The 16,135-nt window shown below is 30.8% G+C and overlaps 1 protein-coding gene across 2 annotated transcripts in view; it reads left to right on the top strand.

Moving 5' to 3' along the window:
• The window catches only part of LOC100204593 (regulation of nuclear pre-mRNA domain-containing protein 1B), a 46,053-nt gene extending 35,103 nt beyond the window's left edge, over positions 1-10,950 (top strand). For both annotated transcript variants that reach the window (XM_065816727.1, XM_065816726.1), the window contains exon 7: positions 10,572-10,950. In XM_065816727.1, coding sequence (XP_065672799.1) covers positions 10,572-10,718 — 147 coding nt within the window. In that variant the 3' untranslated portion in view covers positions 10,719-10,950. The remainder of the gene's footprint in view (positions 1-10,571) is intronic.
• Positions 10,951-16,135: the final 5,185 nt, after the last annotated feature.

Below are 16,135 nucleotides of genomic sequence, written 5' to 3'. Positions count from 1 at the left end.
TATATATATATATATATATATATATATATATATATATATATATATATATATATATATATATATATATATATATATATATATATATATATATATATATATATATATATATATGTAAATATATATTTATAAATATATATATATATATAAATATATATATATATATATATATATATATATATATATATATATATATATATATATATGTAAATATATATATATAAATATATATATATATATATATATATATAAATTTATATATATATATATATATACACTGTTAAAAAAATAGTGCGTTTTTTATGGAAAAGATCCAGCATCTGCCGATGACCAAAACTATCCGCTATTTTACGAAAAAACCCATCGCATGTAAACGGAAGTTTCCGTTAACAAACAGATTTTTTCCATTAAAATAGGGGAGAGTGGGGAGCATTGGGCACTTTTTCACATAAATGCTAATAAAACTGTTATTTTTTATTATAATCAAAATTTTATTTCAAATATATCTAGCACACATATTTGGCTGTAATTATTGCTAAGAAGAGTTTTAGTATTAAAATTACTTGCAAAGTTACATAAGATTTTCTAACACATGTCCAAAGTGCCCAAACCTCCCTGTGGTTGGGAGGTTTGGGCACCCCTGTGGGGAGGTTTGGGCACTGTATTTAATATGCACAATATTGTTTTAATATACTACTATGCTTAACTATTATATAGCATTGCTATAAAAAATTGTAATCCAACTTGTAATACAAACATTTTTTCTTATCATAAACTTTACAAAAAATTAAACAATGTCACTTGGAATCAATACTGCACGATATAGGACTTAATAAGACTTATCTTAAATTTGGTATAACCCAAAGAGGCTTGTCAAATTTATATTTTAGACTGCCACGTTTTATCCATGTTGTTGGTGTAGGCAATTTTGTCTTTACATCCTCCAGGGGGACGCTGGCTACGTCCTCGATGTCAGGAAACATAAACGTATTTCTTATCTTACTCGCTCTCATGAATTTGACAGTTGCCATGGAGTGATTAACCTCTTCGACTATTCCAACATAATGATAAACAGTTTTTTTGGTGTCAAATTTAACTAACACAAAGTCATTGATTTGGAATTTTCTATCCATAACAATCACATCGTCTACATCAAAATCTTCTTCCGATGAATCAATTTCAACAAGGTCTACATCAGAAACGGAAGCATTTTTTATTTCATCATCACTGCTAATCTTCGTGCTTTTCTCGTTTCTAGAGCATTTTCGATTTTTGTTGAGCTCTTTGATCTTATCTTTTCTTTTTCTTTCTTTTTCTTCCATTTCTATAATTCTTTTCTCGGGTGTGTCTGTCAATATTCTAGTTTTTCCTTTCTTCCGTTTCATGCCATCCAATTTTCTGGGGCCGGCTTTTCGGAAATGGTCTTACTAAATCAGGTGTTACATTGACAGTGCCCCTAGTCTGGTTTTTAGATAAAGATTCCAGTTGAGATGGCCCAGTGGCTTCCACATTTGAACTTGTACGAGTCCTCCAGACTCAGATTTTCTTCTGTTGAAGGCTGTTCCAGGATAGGTTGTTCTAAAATCGATTTTTCTGTAGCAACATTATTCTCTTCCGGCAAGCAGCAATCAGTTATAGAAGAACAAACAAAATCTTCATCAGAGAAAATGTTTGAATTAAATGGCCAAATGCCAGGTTTTTAAATCCTGTTTGAATATTTTGCAACTTGAATGCAAGTGGGATGGCTTTTGCTGCTAATTTTGGGATTTCATAAATTGTTACGGTTTTGCCAGGATTGCTTACCATCCAATCTGTTACAACAGTGTTATAATAAGTTTTGAGTGGTCCATAGACATTCAGGTCTAGGGGTTGCAGTTTATGGCTGCAGTGCGGTGGGAAAGTCATTAAAACAATGCCTGATTCTTTACAAAAATCAAGAACTGGTACTGAAATATGGCTCTCGTGATTGTCCAGCAGCAATAGAACTGGTGAGGAAGGCGTTGGTTTTGCGTGTTTTGCAAAATGCTGTATATATTTTAAAAAACATGGTGCTGTCATCCACCCTAAAGGCTGTGCTGCTCCATCTGAACCAACAGGTGCATCATTTAGCATATATGTTTTGAAATTAACCCGTGGGAATATGAAAAGGGTGGTATTGAGTTACCCAATGCATTAATACCGCAGCAAACCGTTACAAGTGTCTCTCTTTCAGCTGACGTTACTTGCCCAACTTGCTTAGTGCCTCTGAGAGCAATCACTTTCTGGGTTCTTTGTACTGTTGATAATCCAGTTTCGTCTATATTGTAAATAGACTCAGGGCCGAAGCAATGCCGTTCATATACAGTTTTAAGATTTTCAAAAAAATCTCTGACATTTTTCTTATTGAAACTTGTGGCACGTGAGAGACTGGTAGCTTCTGGTGTCCTTATCGAAAGATGAGGTTGTCTTTTAAAAAATCCCCTTAGCCAATCATTGGATGCAAGTTTCTTCTCTGTCCAGTTGTCTGGTATTTTTTTATTAATATCAGTGGCGTATTCGTAAACCAATTCACGTGCCTTCAGTTTTGACATTCCATGGTTTAGTTTAAATAATGTTACAAGATATTCTGAAATTTTTTCTTCTTCATCTTTCATGAATATTTGGGATGATATAAATTTAGAAGAAATATCTTTCACAACGCCACCCTGTTTTATGTATCTTTGAAGGTTAGACCTGGGTATATCATATTTAATCGCAGTAGTTTTAATTTTTCCTCCTTTAGAAACCTCTTCCAATGCGCGCAAAATAACATCTCTAGGTATTTCACGTCGTTTATTTCTTTTTTTAAATGAAAACGGCATTGTCCTGAAAAGAAATGATTAAATATTCAATTCAATATGCATAGCAAAAAACTACAAACGTATGACACCAAAACAAACTATAAAAAAGGGGGAGCATTGGGCATGCCCAAACCTCCCTCCTACCTGCGTGCCCAATGCTCCCTATAACCTCACTTTTCAAATAGATTTGAATAAGTTTATTTTTATCAAATGTTAAATCCTAATTGCCAGGTAAATATAATGTTTATTAAATGCAAAAGAAAAAGTTAACACAGATACTTACACTTTCTTGCAGATTTCTTTGTTATCTTTCTTCAAATCCCAAACAAAATATTTGCTTTTGTACACAACAAACCATTAAGCGCATGTAACTTGACAACCAAGTGAAATGACAGAGACACTTTTGATGAGCGATGTTGCCAGTTATAAAACTATAGTGCTATGGTAGAAAACAAAAAATATCTAGAATAGATTATGAGAAATGAGGGGGTGCCCAAACCTCCCGACTGCCCAATGCTCCCCTCCCTCCCCTACAATTGGTTTTTTCTGTTAAACAATGGGAGGTTTGGTCATCGCAGCTGTCAGAACTTTTCCGTAAATAAACAGATACTTCCGTTTAAATTAAACAAGTTTTTCTGTTAAACAACAGAAAGGTTGCAGCAACTCAGCTGCCAGATAACTTCCCTAAATAAAAGTTATGTTGCAGTTTATATTCGGTTCATATGAAAATTTAAACAAATTATTTCTAGCAAATATTATATATATAAAATCGATTGTATGTTTTTGAAAATATTTTTTGAAAATAAATTTTCTTTGATTTACATTTCACTAGCAAATTTCACTTGATTTACATTTCTCTTGCAAACTTGCGAACAGCAAATGCACGAGTAAATAAAAAATAGTAAAGTGATGAACACTTCAAAAAATTATTAACAATTTTGAGTATATACAAGCACATAATTATATAATTATATTACATATCCCTATATGCATTTACAATACAGATATACTTAAAAACTTATCTTTAAGTAATATACATTGGTTAAATAATAAATATAAAATAAGTAAATCAATCCAAATACACAAAAATACAGTCTTTCCTTTCTTTTCCATTTTGAGTCAACTCTAAATCTAAAATAAAAAAACAAAAAAACAAAAAGTTTTTGAGTAAGGAAATATTTTAATATTTAACAAAGTAATAAATTATTAAAAAAACACTCATTATGTGCAATGTTTACCTTAAAGTTGTTACTCAATATGACTGATTTAACTAAGGCCAAGCAACAAACGACTCTGGATAAAGTTAATAATTCTTTTGAACAATAAATAAATACCTACAAGAAATAAAACTTAAATTGAAGTATGATACAAATGGAGGTTTTAAAGTGCAATGTAACCCATCTCAGTTTGTTTGTCATTGTAATGGTAATAACCAAATTTCCTGTTTATACGATTGTTGGCGCCATATGCCATTACTCCCAAATTTAAAGTTTGATTTTTTTGTATTATTAAATAAATAAAAATCTTTACAAATTCTTTAAAATCAAATTCCAATAATTGATTACTAAATTTACTTACAAAATAACTCATCAATTTAGTAGTAAAATCCAAGTTTTCTTTTCTGTTCTATAATGAAAACTTAATTTATCAAATTATTATTTTTATTTAATATAAAACCATTTAAAAAATCAAATATAAAGTTTAATAATAAACATACATACTTAGGTCTTACCTTTAGCAAGCTAAAATAAATTATAAAGCATAACTATAATATAACTGAAAATTAATAATTTATAAATGAAATAATTTTTACCTATCTGGTCCATTGTCATTACTAAAAAAATAAATATGAAATCAATGAAATACTTTTTATCATTTTTAAAAAAAGTTATTTTTTTTGTTCATGCTTAAGTTAAAAATTGTTAAAAACCAAAGTACAATACCAGTGACGGATCCAGCATTTTTTGATCTTTGAGATAGCTAACTTCCAGACATAGAGCTAACTCCAAACATTTACATGTTTATACTTATGTCAAATAATGAGGGTTTGCAAAAAATTGCGATGATTGGAGGCTGGGAGCAAAAAAGCCCCAAAATTTTTGCTACACCTGCCCCAAACGTGAGAGCAACAAGTTGATGAAATATTTTTTGTACTACTCTCAACTAGACTTATATTCATCGACAATTTTTAAGTTTCATAGTATTATCTCTCAGCGTTCAAAAATTATGACCATATAAAGTTCAAACCCCCCTTCATTTGAGGGGGTTGTAATTTTTATATGGTCATAAATTTTGAACGCTAAAAGATAATACTATGAAACTTAAAAATTATCGATGAATATAAGTCTAGTTGAGAATAATACAAAAAATATTTCATCAACTTGTTGCTCTCACGTTTGGGGCAGGTGTAGCAAAAATTTTGGGGTTTTTTTGCTCCCAGCCTCCAATCATTGCAATTTTTTGCAAACCCTCATTATTTGACATAAGTATAAATATGTAAATGTTTGGAGTTAGCTCCTGTCTGGAAGTTAGCTATCTCAAAGATCAAAAAATGCTGGATCCGCCACTGAATACCTATCGTAATTCCCCCCTTTTTTTTTTTTTTTTTTCTTTGCGGAATATCTACTTCGATAGACTATAATAAAATATATTTTAAAAGTATAAAACAGTTTTATAATTTTGACAAAAAAGATTTTTATTTTCTTCTTGTTCTAAATATAAATAATGAAATTAATGATTAATTATAATACTTATAACTAACTTTTTAACTATTACACCTTTGAGTGGTTTCTTACCTAAATATAAACAAATGTGAACACAAAAATGATATAATTATTTTATAATAGACATTTATATTAATATACATTAGGGTGTCCCACTTTTAACCTGATCAAAAAAAAATTCAAATGCACCCTATCTCAATCATGCTTATTTGGTCCCAGGACACACCATAAAAATTTTTAGGTCTCCAAGTTAAGAGGTCCCAGTACAAGGTATTTTCATATGCAAGGTTTCATGGAATTATTCATCCCCCTCTCTCTTTCGGTGCCCCTAATTTATGAATTGAATAGTAGAAAATGGTCCATTTTATATTTATTTTTGTTCTGAGAAAAAAAATCTTTCATTTAAGAGTTAATACTTGTACAAACTTGTCATTTACAGCAATTAAAGACAAATAAAGTCCAAAATCACATTAAAATTACATAAAATCACTTTGTCTTTTCCAAACTCTTTTCGGTTTTTTTGCACAACTTGCATGGTATCCTGTAGAAGACTTTCTTCATGACTTTCAGCCACAAAATATTTAAGTTTTATATGGCGCTCAGCCCTGTCATTTACTACTGCTAGATTCTCCATCTGATGTTGAAAATGTCTGTAGGAATCATTTTCAAAGTTATCCTTTATCCCTGTGTTGATTACTCCCGTAGTTATACCTAGGTATGTGAAGAGCAGCCAGGAGTCCTTAGTAATAAAGTCAGACAAAACTGACATAGGAACCACATGAGTTGGGAGTTGAGGTTGTTCCCTTTCAAAATCATCAGGTTGCGGATAATTGAAACCTAGCAGCTTCTGAGCTAGTCCAGCTCTTTCCTTCAGTTCGAAATGTCTATTTGCTATTGAAAGAATAACTAGCTGTGGGGTCAGGTACCAACTATGATGGACCGGGCTTGCATTGAGCAACTTTCCCAGGGGACCATACTTGGATAAAAATAGCTTATTGCTCATCATTTGATAAGCTAGCTTAAAAGCATCCAAATCATGTGATGGAGACTGGGCCGCTAGAGGAGACTTTAAAAAGTATGCTTCATAAAATGTGACTATAAAGTCAGTTGACAATTCGAGCATATCTTTCTCACTATTACTTAACTTTAAATTAATCTTTGAAGTCAACTGCATTGTAAGCAAGTATAGACAATCAGTCATGAACCTTGCTTGATGGTGGGCACCTGGTTGTTTGAACTGGAAACCAAGTACATGGCCACCAAGGTAAATGACTATTAGCTCACAAAGAACTTTATAAACTCCAGTTTGAAAGCAATCTTATTTTAGGGCTGTTATGCAGAAGTTCTTAGTATCTAATACCCTTCTATGAAAATCAGTACCTACCATATTCTCCTCTCTTTCATAATTGAAAAACAGCAACTGATCAAAATTATTTGCCCTTTTTTTTATTTCTGGCCAGATTTTTTGAAAATCTTTATATATTGAACGTGATGAAGATTTTGTTGAACCTTGAATATAATCCGTCAGGGTTATATTCTGCAACAGTTTTTGCAACAGTTTAGTGCAGGGTTATATTTTGCAACAATAATTTTGCAACAGTTTAGTGCAACAAATTTTTAAAATATGTTATCAAAATATTTATCTACCTACAGAGCAGCCAAAGCACAGGTCTTTTAAGCACAAGAGCCACCAAGAACTTAATTGCCCTCTTGTATTTTCCAATATTAGAGGCCATTGTATCTGCACTACAACCAATGATCTGTTCAGTGAGCTCATAATACTCTAATATGTTCTGAATAGCTATAACTTGATTCTGCCCTTTAGATGACTCAATTTCTAGAACTCCTAGCAAGAAATCTAAGGGTTCATTGACCTGGGGGGATGATATACTGAGAGCAAGCCTTTCTTCAGTTTCAGACATTTTTTGGTCAGTTCGTTAGTGTTTGACCAGTTTTGTATCAAAATGAATGACGACCTTTAAACCCCGAACTTTGTCCAGATTTTCTTCTCTCACTATTCTAGCTTCATTTTCAATCACAACCTTTTTGTTTCTATGTAGACTACTCTTTGATACAGGAGTTGTATTTAGATCAACACCACCAATCTTGAAAAGTGAGGACAGAAGTGAAATTCCAGCTCGAACACTGACCTTGTACCAAGTCAAGAAAGGAACCCACTTGTCAAGAACATCATTTATTGAAAGCTCCATGTAAACTCTATCTTCACTGATCTTTTTTTTTTTCAAGGCTCACTGTCAGTATCAGTGGCACTCGTACCACCTGAAGATAATTCTATCTCAAAATCTTTCATCCTTTCTATGTTCTCTATAGCTTTTTTCTTTGACATTTCTTGTTTTTCTTTTTTATGTTGTTCTTTTCTAGGCATACTTTCTATCATATCTAACATTTGTTTTTCCCCGTCTATCTTTTTTTCTTGATAAGATTTATCATTCCCAGTGTCAAACTTAACCATTTTACCTTTGAATGCTTTCTTCAGGAACTCAATATCTTCTGTCTTTATTTTCTTGTCTCTATTTTCGTCATCTCTTATAAGTTTTAAGATATCTGTTTTATAAGCTTGTCTCAATTTTCGTCATCTCTTATAAGTTTTAAGATATCTGTTTTATAAGCAGGAAAAACACAGTTTGCTTCTTTTATAAAACTCTGTTTTTGTTTTATATTGCTCTTTTTTCATCTTGTTTATTTCCATAAGGGTTCTAAGACTACACAGTTTCTTGTAGCGTTCATAAGATTTCTCAAGCTTCTTCTTTACTACTTGTTCTGTAACCCAAAATCTTGAATCAAACCCACCCTTGTCCCAATTACTTGACAGTTCTCTCAGAATGCATACTCCAGTAAATTCTCCCCTGTTACTTTTCGTACACTCCCCTCCAATGCAAAGCATAGATCTTGACATTGTCTTTTGTGCACAGGATTTGCGTTTTGATTATTCTTACTTGACCTGAGCCAATATATTCGACGACAAACTTCTCCCAGTGTGGGTAGTCTAAACATATATAAAAGTCTTTACATATTTGTTTCAAAAGTTTTTTACCTAAAAAAAGCTTTTCCAATTCATTATCTTAATTAAATCTTAAAATATTACCTGTTTGGGTCAAGCATATATAATGGATGCTGAAGTATGTAGATTGTTCTTTTACACCTATTCGTTCTCTGTGGATCTAAACTTATGTTGAAGGATGTACCTGAGGTCCCTGGTTGACAATCCCTGTTAGTCTTAGGAGAGGTATATCTCATTGGACGAAGACTTCTGCAACGTGTAGTTACCAAGGAGCTCTCCTCATTTTTCTCTCTTACATTACTCTGTCCATTTCTAGTCCTTGGAAATTTACGAGGAAATCCATCATCATCATCGGCCATTATATATTTTAAGAAATTTGTTATAATCTGAAAAGTATAAAATGAATGGGTCTTATAATATTTTACATAAAAGCAATTATTTGAATAGAGTATTAATGCGGCTAAAACAATGACAAAGTATTGCAAAAACATATTTGAATCTGACTTTATTCATCCAAGACACAATATTTCAATTTTTGTATAAAAAATCTCATTATAAGTCTAAAATAAGACATCTTAATTTATCTTTAGTTGTTGTAAATGACAAGTTTGTACAAGTATTAACTCTTAAGTAAAAGACTTTTTTTTCAGAACAAAAATAAATGTAAAATGGACAATTTTCTACAATTCAATTCATAAATTAGGGGCACCGAAAGGGAGGGGGTGGTGGTGAATAATTCCATGGAACCGTGCATATGAAAATACCTTGTACTGGAACCCCTTGACTTGGAGACCTAAAAAAATTTTTGGTGTGTCCTGGAACTAAATAAGGATGATTGAGATAGGGTGCATTTTAATTTTTTTTGGTCAGGTTAAAAGTGAGATATATACATATACAGTCATTTGACATTGAAATGGAAACATTTAAAAAGCAATATTTTTTTTATTCTTAATTATTTTTTTTCTTAAATGTTCAAATTGATAACCTTTGTTATCATAGATAAATTTACAATGTTTAGACCTGGACATCAATGCTTAATTTATAAGTTCTTGAAGGATGTTCCTCCAAATCTTTTATATTATTGAATAAACCCTGTAGCACATACCATAATGGATTTCGGAAAATTTTTCTTTTTATAATATCTCGGTGCTTTTTGATATTTATTTATGTAAATATGTTTGGATTTTCGATCACAATCAGTAATGTAGAACAGTTTTTCATCAGTTGTAATGATTTTTGTCCAGTTTTTTTTTTCATAAATCCGTAAAGTTTTTTTGATTTCAAGGTGCATGTACACATCCTTTTGAAACATTTTTTAAATTAAATATTTTATCAATGTAACATTTAATTATTGATACCGTAAACTTTCTAGATAACTCAGAAATAATTGGTGGTTTGTCTTTTTATAAGTTTTTTCTTCTGAAAAATTTGACATAAATTTAGCTTTAATGGTCGATGTCAACATTCAGCTTTTTTGCCATTTAAATCATCTTTTAATTCTCGCCACGTTATTTTTAACTCTACTAACGGTCTAATGGTGGTTATTGATTGATTCCTTTTCTAATAATTTCTTAATCATTCTAAACAAATATCCAAGTTTCACCAACAATAAAATACGTCCTTTAATATTTTTTTGTCAAAATGCTTTGTTTACATAAATCTTTTTTTCCGCTAACTACTTTAAATATGTGGTTAAATTATGTAAATAATATTGTTAAATATTGTTTAATTAAAAGTAATCAAGTTTCAAAAGTGTTTCCATTTCAATGTCATATGTATGTATGTATATATATATATATATATATATATATATATATATATATATATATATATATATATATATATATATATATATATATATATATATATATATATATACATACACTAGAATTGGATATATTTTAAAAAACACGCTAGCTAAAAAATCCAAAATTGCTTTTTAATGTGACAAGTTTAAATGCTAAAGTTTTATTTCTTAACAAAATCTTATTTAGTAATATTTTTTTTTAGGAATACGAAGCAAAGTTGAAAAAAGTTAATGCAGTAAAACAGGAATTGCAATCTCACTTAGAAAATCTTCCTGATATGTCTAAATTGCCTGATCCTATTCCGCTTCCTTCACCTGGTGATCTCTTTTCACCTGGAAAGTTGAAATAGGTGCGTGTCTGTTAACGGACATTATTGATGCTGTTAACGCAATTGGACCTCTCTGCGAGTTGTTCATTCCTTTTGCTTTTCAATCGGCTATTAATTAATTTAATGTGTCGGCGTACATGTTAAGTAATTTGATCATTCTTGTATATCGAATTCTTATATATCAAAACTTATATATACCATTATAATATCTTTGTACAATGTTTAAAAGATATGAAGGTCTAACTTTAGTAAATAGTTTAGTAAACAGCCAACATGGAAAACAACGTCTGAAGCCTAAAATCTTTTTTAAAGGTTAAAAATAAATTATTGACATAAGTATGAATATATAAATATTTAGAGTTTGCTCTATATCTGAAAGTCTGTTCACTCTGGTTACATGGGTGTTTTACATAATACCTGTTCACACTGTGGTTACATGGGTGTTTTACATAATACCTACATTTCTTATTAAAATTGTTTTCTTGTTACATGTGCAATTTGTATTCTATAAATCAAAATATTGATTTGATATTTACAGCGTGGTTTGACTTTTGCGTAGCGTGAAAATCTTAGCATTTCCAAACGTTTTAAACTACAGTAAAAATGCATTAATATGCTTAAAAAAGGTTGAGAAGCTTTTTTAAGGACAGCTGCATAGAAAATAAAAAATATTTATTTCTCTCAAAACAATAAATTTGTGACAAAATTTTTTTTATATTGACTAAAATAAATGACTTTGCTATAAACCTTTGTTATATAAACCTTTGTTATAAAACTTTGCTATTCATAAACCTTTGTTTTTCCGCTAAAAAAAATTTCAAATGAAATATTGTCTACCATGATTCAGGGCGTAGCGATAAGGCAAACACTATGAAAAAATAACACGAATTAAAGCATAAAAATTAATTTTTAAAGAAGAAATAAAACTAAGCAACAAAATGCAATAAAATATATTTCAAATAATCATTTCAAAACATCATTTCTTCTATTAACTATATGCAGTTTAATTATTTAAATTTAACAGTTCGATTTTTGCGATTATTGATCTAAATTGGCAAAATAAATTTTTCAAATCAATCTTTATAACACACAGTCATATGGAAAAAAAACTCAAGGAAAAATTGAGGTTTTTGTTCCATTGTGGCTATTAGGTTTATTATTTTTTATCATTATTTTTTGCCAGGTCAGGTATATGGTCTTCACAATCACCTTGCTACTGAAAACATATTACCCAATGAAACCTGTTCCATGTCCTGCTGCCTTGTGGGATGCGCTTTATAAGCAAAGACTCGAAGGAGTTTGCTTTCTGTCATCAGTACTATTTAAATTCGGTCATGCCTATAGTAGTGTATGCATATATATATATATATATATATATATATATATATATATATATATATATATATATATATTGGGTCTGTCTTTATATAGTTGTAGGTGCGTTTGTTACTGTTTTAGCTCATCTGTAATCTACTTTATATGTATGTTTATGTTCTGTCTAAACCTCTAGAGCGGTGTTTACTCATCCTTAAATTTCTGTATGTTTGTGCTTTATCTGTTTGTGTTTATATGTATGTTTGTGTTCTGTTTGAAATTCTGGCGCGGTGTTGGTTTACCCGTAAGTTATTTTATATATGTATGTTTGTGTTCTGTCTGATCCCCAGACGCGGTGTTTACTCACTTGTAAGTTACTTTATTTATGTATGTGTTATGTTTAAATCTATTTTGATGCAGTGTTACCTCATTAACTAGCTAAACACTGCAACTATAAAACCAACGTTCACCCTTATCTCTAGTATTTTGCTAGATGTAATATTTTTCCTAATGCATTTCCAAAATATAATGCCCAATATTTTTAGGTAGTGTTTGCGGGAAGTAGCTCCTTTCAATTACTCTAAGTCAGGTTCAGGATCATCACAATCACCCTACTACTGATACTATGTAACCCAGTACTACCTGACCCATGCCCTGTAGCCTTGAAAAGTGTGCTTTTTTAGGCAAATGCTAGGAGAAACAAACTCCAACAAAACCCCTTACTTTAAGACTCTTATTTGGTCTAGGAATTAATTCGTGCGGTTTGACAAGGGATTACGAAACTAGCTTATTGTCTCGGCGTTTCGTTTAGCCACGCATGCGTGCGAAGATCACTGTTATTGCGCATTGTTATTTGATTTAAGCGTAAACAACACTATTTTTAATTTAACTGATAATGTCAATTTTTGTTCCTGATAAAGTGTTTTTGCTGGGGATTCTTCTTCATTACTTTAACATGAAGAAAAGTGCTACCGAAAGTCATCGTATTTTGGTTGAAGTTTATGGTGACCATGCTCTAGCTGAGCGAACGTGTCAGAAGTGGTTTGCACGGTTTAAAAGTGGTGATTTTTGTTTAGAAGACCAAGAGCGACCAGGACAGCCAAAAAAATTTGAAGATGCAGAAATGGCAGCATTGCTCGATCAGGATTCTTGTCAAACGCAAGAGGACCTTGCAAAATCGTTAGGAGTTGAACAATCAACAGTTTCCAGACGCCTCAAAGCCATGGGTATGATTCAAAAAATGTCTCATTGGGTTCCACATGAATTGAAAGACAGAGACGTGGAAAGAAGAAAGATCATTTGTGAATTGCTGCTTGATAGACAGAAAAGAAAGGGATTTTTGCATCGAATCGTTACTGGTGATGAGAAATGGATTTATTACGAAAATCCTTAGCGAAAAAAGGCCTGGGTAAAGCCAGGTGAACCAGGTCCATCACAACCCAAACGGAATATTCACCGTGCAAAGGTTATGCTGTGTATATGGTGGGATATGAAAGGTGTGGTGTACCATGAGTTTCTGACACCTGGTGAAACTATTAATGGAGAACGTTATCGACGACAATTAATGCATTTGAAGCAAGCTCTGGTCATAAAACGACCAGATTGGGGTATCAGACATGATAAACTCATTTTTCAGCATGATAACGCTCGACCACATGTTGCAAAACCTGTCAAAAACTATTTGGAAAATGTCGGATGGGAAGTGTTACCCCACCCGCCGTATTCTCCGGACATAGCTCCTTCTGATTACTACTTGTTCGATTGCATGAATAACGATTTGATTGGACAGCGCTTCACTTCTTCAGAAAATATCGAAAAATGGCTAAGGATGAAGCATTTTTTCGACACGGAATTCGTAAATTGCCGGAAAGATGGGCAAAAGTAGTGACTAGCGAGGGACACTATTTTCATTAATGTATTCATCCATTTAGTTTTTGAAATAAACCTTCAATTTTCAATTAAAAAGCGCATGAATTAATTCCTAGACCTAATAGTAAAGGCTAGAGATGGTGTTTCGATAAAAAGACTAATCTTGGGCAGATTATAACTGCATTCAGCTACTGTCTTGTAGGAGGCCTCTGAGGCAAAGACTTCAGGGGTAAGCGGAATAAATTTGCTAACCAGCCTCAAACCCCTTCTTCATCTATTAAGTCGGCGTAGATGTAAACCTGTGTTATATTGTTTCCTGCCTAGGATGATGAATGCTGGATCTTCTTGACTCCCTTCATAGGTTTTGCTTCTGCCTTTTTGATCGTGGCTAAGCAACTCTACTTTTTTTTTTTTTTTTTTTTTTTTTTTTAGTATTGTATTTGCCGATTGAAAATAATTTACACTCGTAATTTATAAAAACAAATATTTACATGACTGGGGCTTGAAGAAGACAAAATTCATCTTATCATTAAGCCCCCCCCCAAAAAATGCATATTCATCAAATAAAATGTTTTAACAAAATGCAAAAAATAAAATATATAACGTTTAAAATATTTAGTAATTCAAAGAGTATTTATATTTAAGAACTGATTAGTAAAATAAGATGATATAGAAGTATTAATATTACAAAAAGAATTTACAATAACTTTTTTTAATAAAAATTGAAATTATAAAATTTTACAATATTTTTAGTAATTAGTATTTCAGATAATAAAACTTAAAAAAATCGTTTGTAAATTCAAAACTTATAAGATAAGAAATACATTTACAATAGCAGACTATTGTTTAGAATATTAAATATAATATTAAAGAGTAATTAGTAGGTTAATTTTTGTTTTTGTTTGCTAGTTTAAAAAGCTTTTTAGAAGAACTTTAATTCATTTTCATGTATCATCAGTAATTGCTTAAATTTTGTTTTAAACTGGTTTAAAGAATAATTAGATTTCAGCTCCTTATTTAATATTGTATTCCACAGCTTAGGACCTCGGTTAGCAATTGAGAATTTGGTTGCTGAATAATGTGTTTTGGATTGAATGTAATTGTTTTTTGAAAATCTGGTAGGGTATATGTGGTTTATTTTTTCAAAAAGTGAATTAAATAACATTGGTGATATTTTTTTATCAAGTTTAAACATGAAGATAAGAATATGGTAAAGGTTTAGTTTATATACATTTAGAATATTAAGTTTATTAAATAATGTTTGAGTGTGAGAGAAACGGTCTACGTTTGTAATTATCCTTATAGCCTGTTTTTGTTTACTAAACAGTTTTTTTACTTTTGTTGCGTTTGTGCTGCACCAGGCAACGTTTGCATAATTTAAGTAGCAATGAATTAAAGAAAAATATAAGTTTTTTAAACAAGATAGATTTAAAAACTGCTTGGCTTTATACAAAACACCTATATTTTTTGATATTTTATTTTCAATTAGACCTATGTGGTCCCTCCAGGTTAAATTTTCATCCAGAACCACACCTAAAAATTTTATTGATTGCTCTCTTTTTAATAATGCGTTATCAATAAAAAGATCAGGAAGTTTTAATGGAATATCTTGTTTTTTATGAAGACGATGGAACAAAGTGTATTTGGATTTATTGATGTTCAAAGATAGTTTGTTTGATTTGAACCATTGGGTTAATTTTTCAAGTTCTTTGTTTACTGTTTGAAATAATTTACTGATATCTTTACTAGAATAAAACAAGTTTGTATCATCTGCAAACAAAATTAAGTTTAAAATGTTAGAAAATTTATATAAGTCGTTAATATAAACGAGAAATAAAAGTGGTCCTAAAATTGATCCTTGAGGAACACCACAGGTGATTGACTTATATTCCGTTTTTCCGCTATCATATGAAATAAACTGCTTTCTATTAGACAAGTAACTATCAAACCAGGACAAATTAGTATTTATTATACCATAACTTTTCAGTTTGGATAGAAGGATTTGATGATTGACAGTGTCAAAAGCTTTACTTAAATCGATAAATACACCTAGGGTATACTTGTCTTCATCAAACCCTTTAAATATATCATGAACAAGGTGAGTGATTGCATGATCAGTTGAATGACCAGATTTAAATCCAAACTGTTTATGAAAAAGAATATTATTAACATTTAAAAAGGAATATAGTCTATTATACATAACCCGCTCTAATATTTTAGAAAAACAAGAAAGAATTGAGATTGGTCTATAATTC

Source organism: Hydra vulgaris, chromosome 13, assembly GCF_038396675.1.
Source record: "Hydra vulgaris chromosome 13, alternate assembly HydraT2T_AEP".
NCBI classification, from domain to species: Eukaryota; Metazoa; Cnidaria; class Hydrozoa; order Anthoathecata; family Hydridae; genus Hydra; species Hydra vulgaris.
Note: the sequence above shows the minus strand (reverse complement) of the source record. Positions and strands in the feature narration are given on the sequence as shown.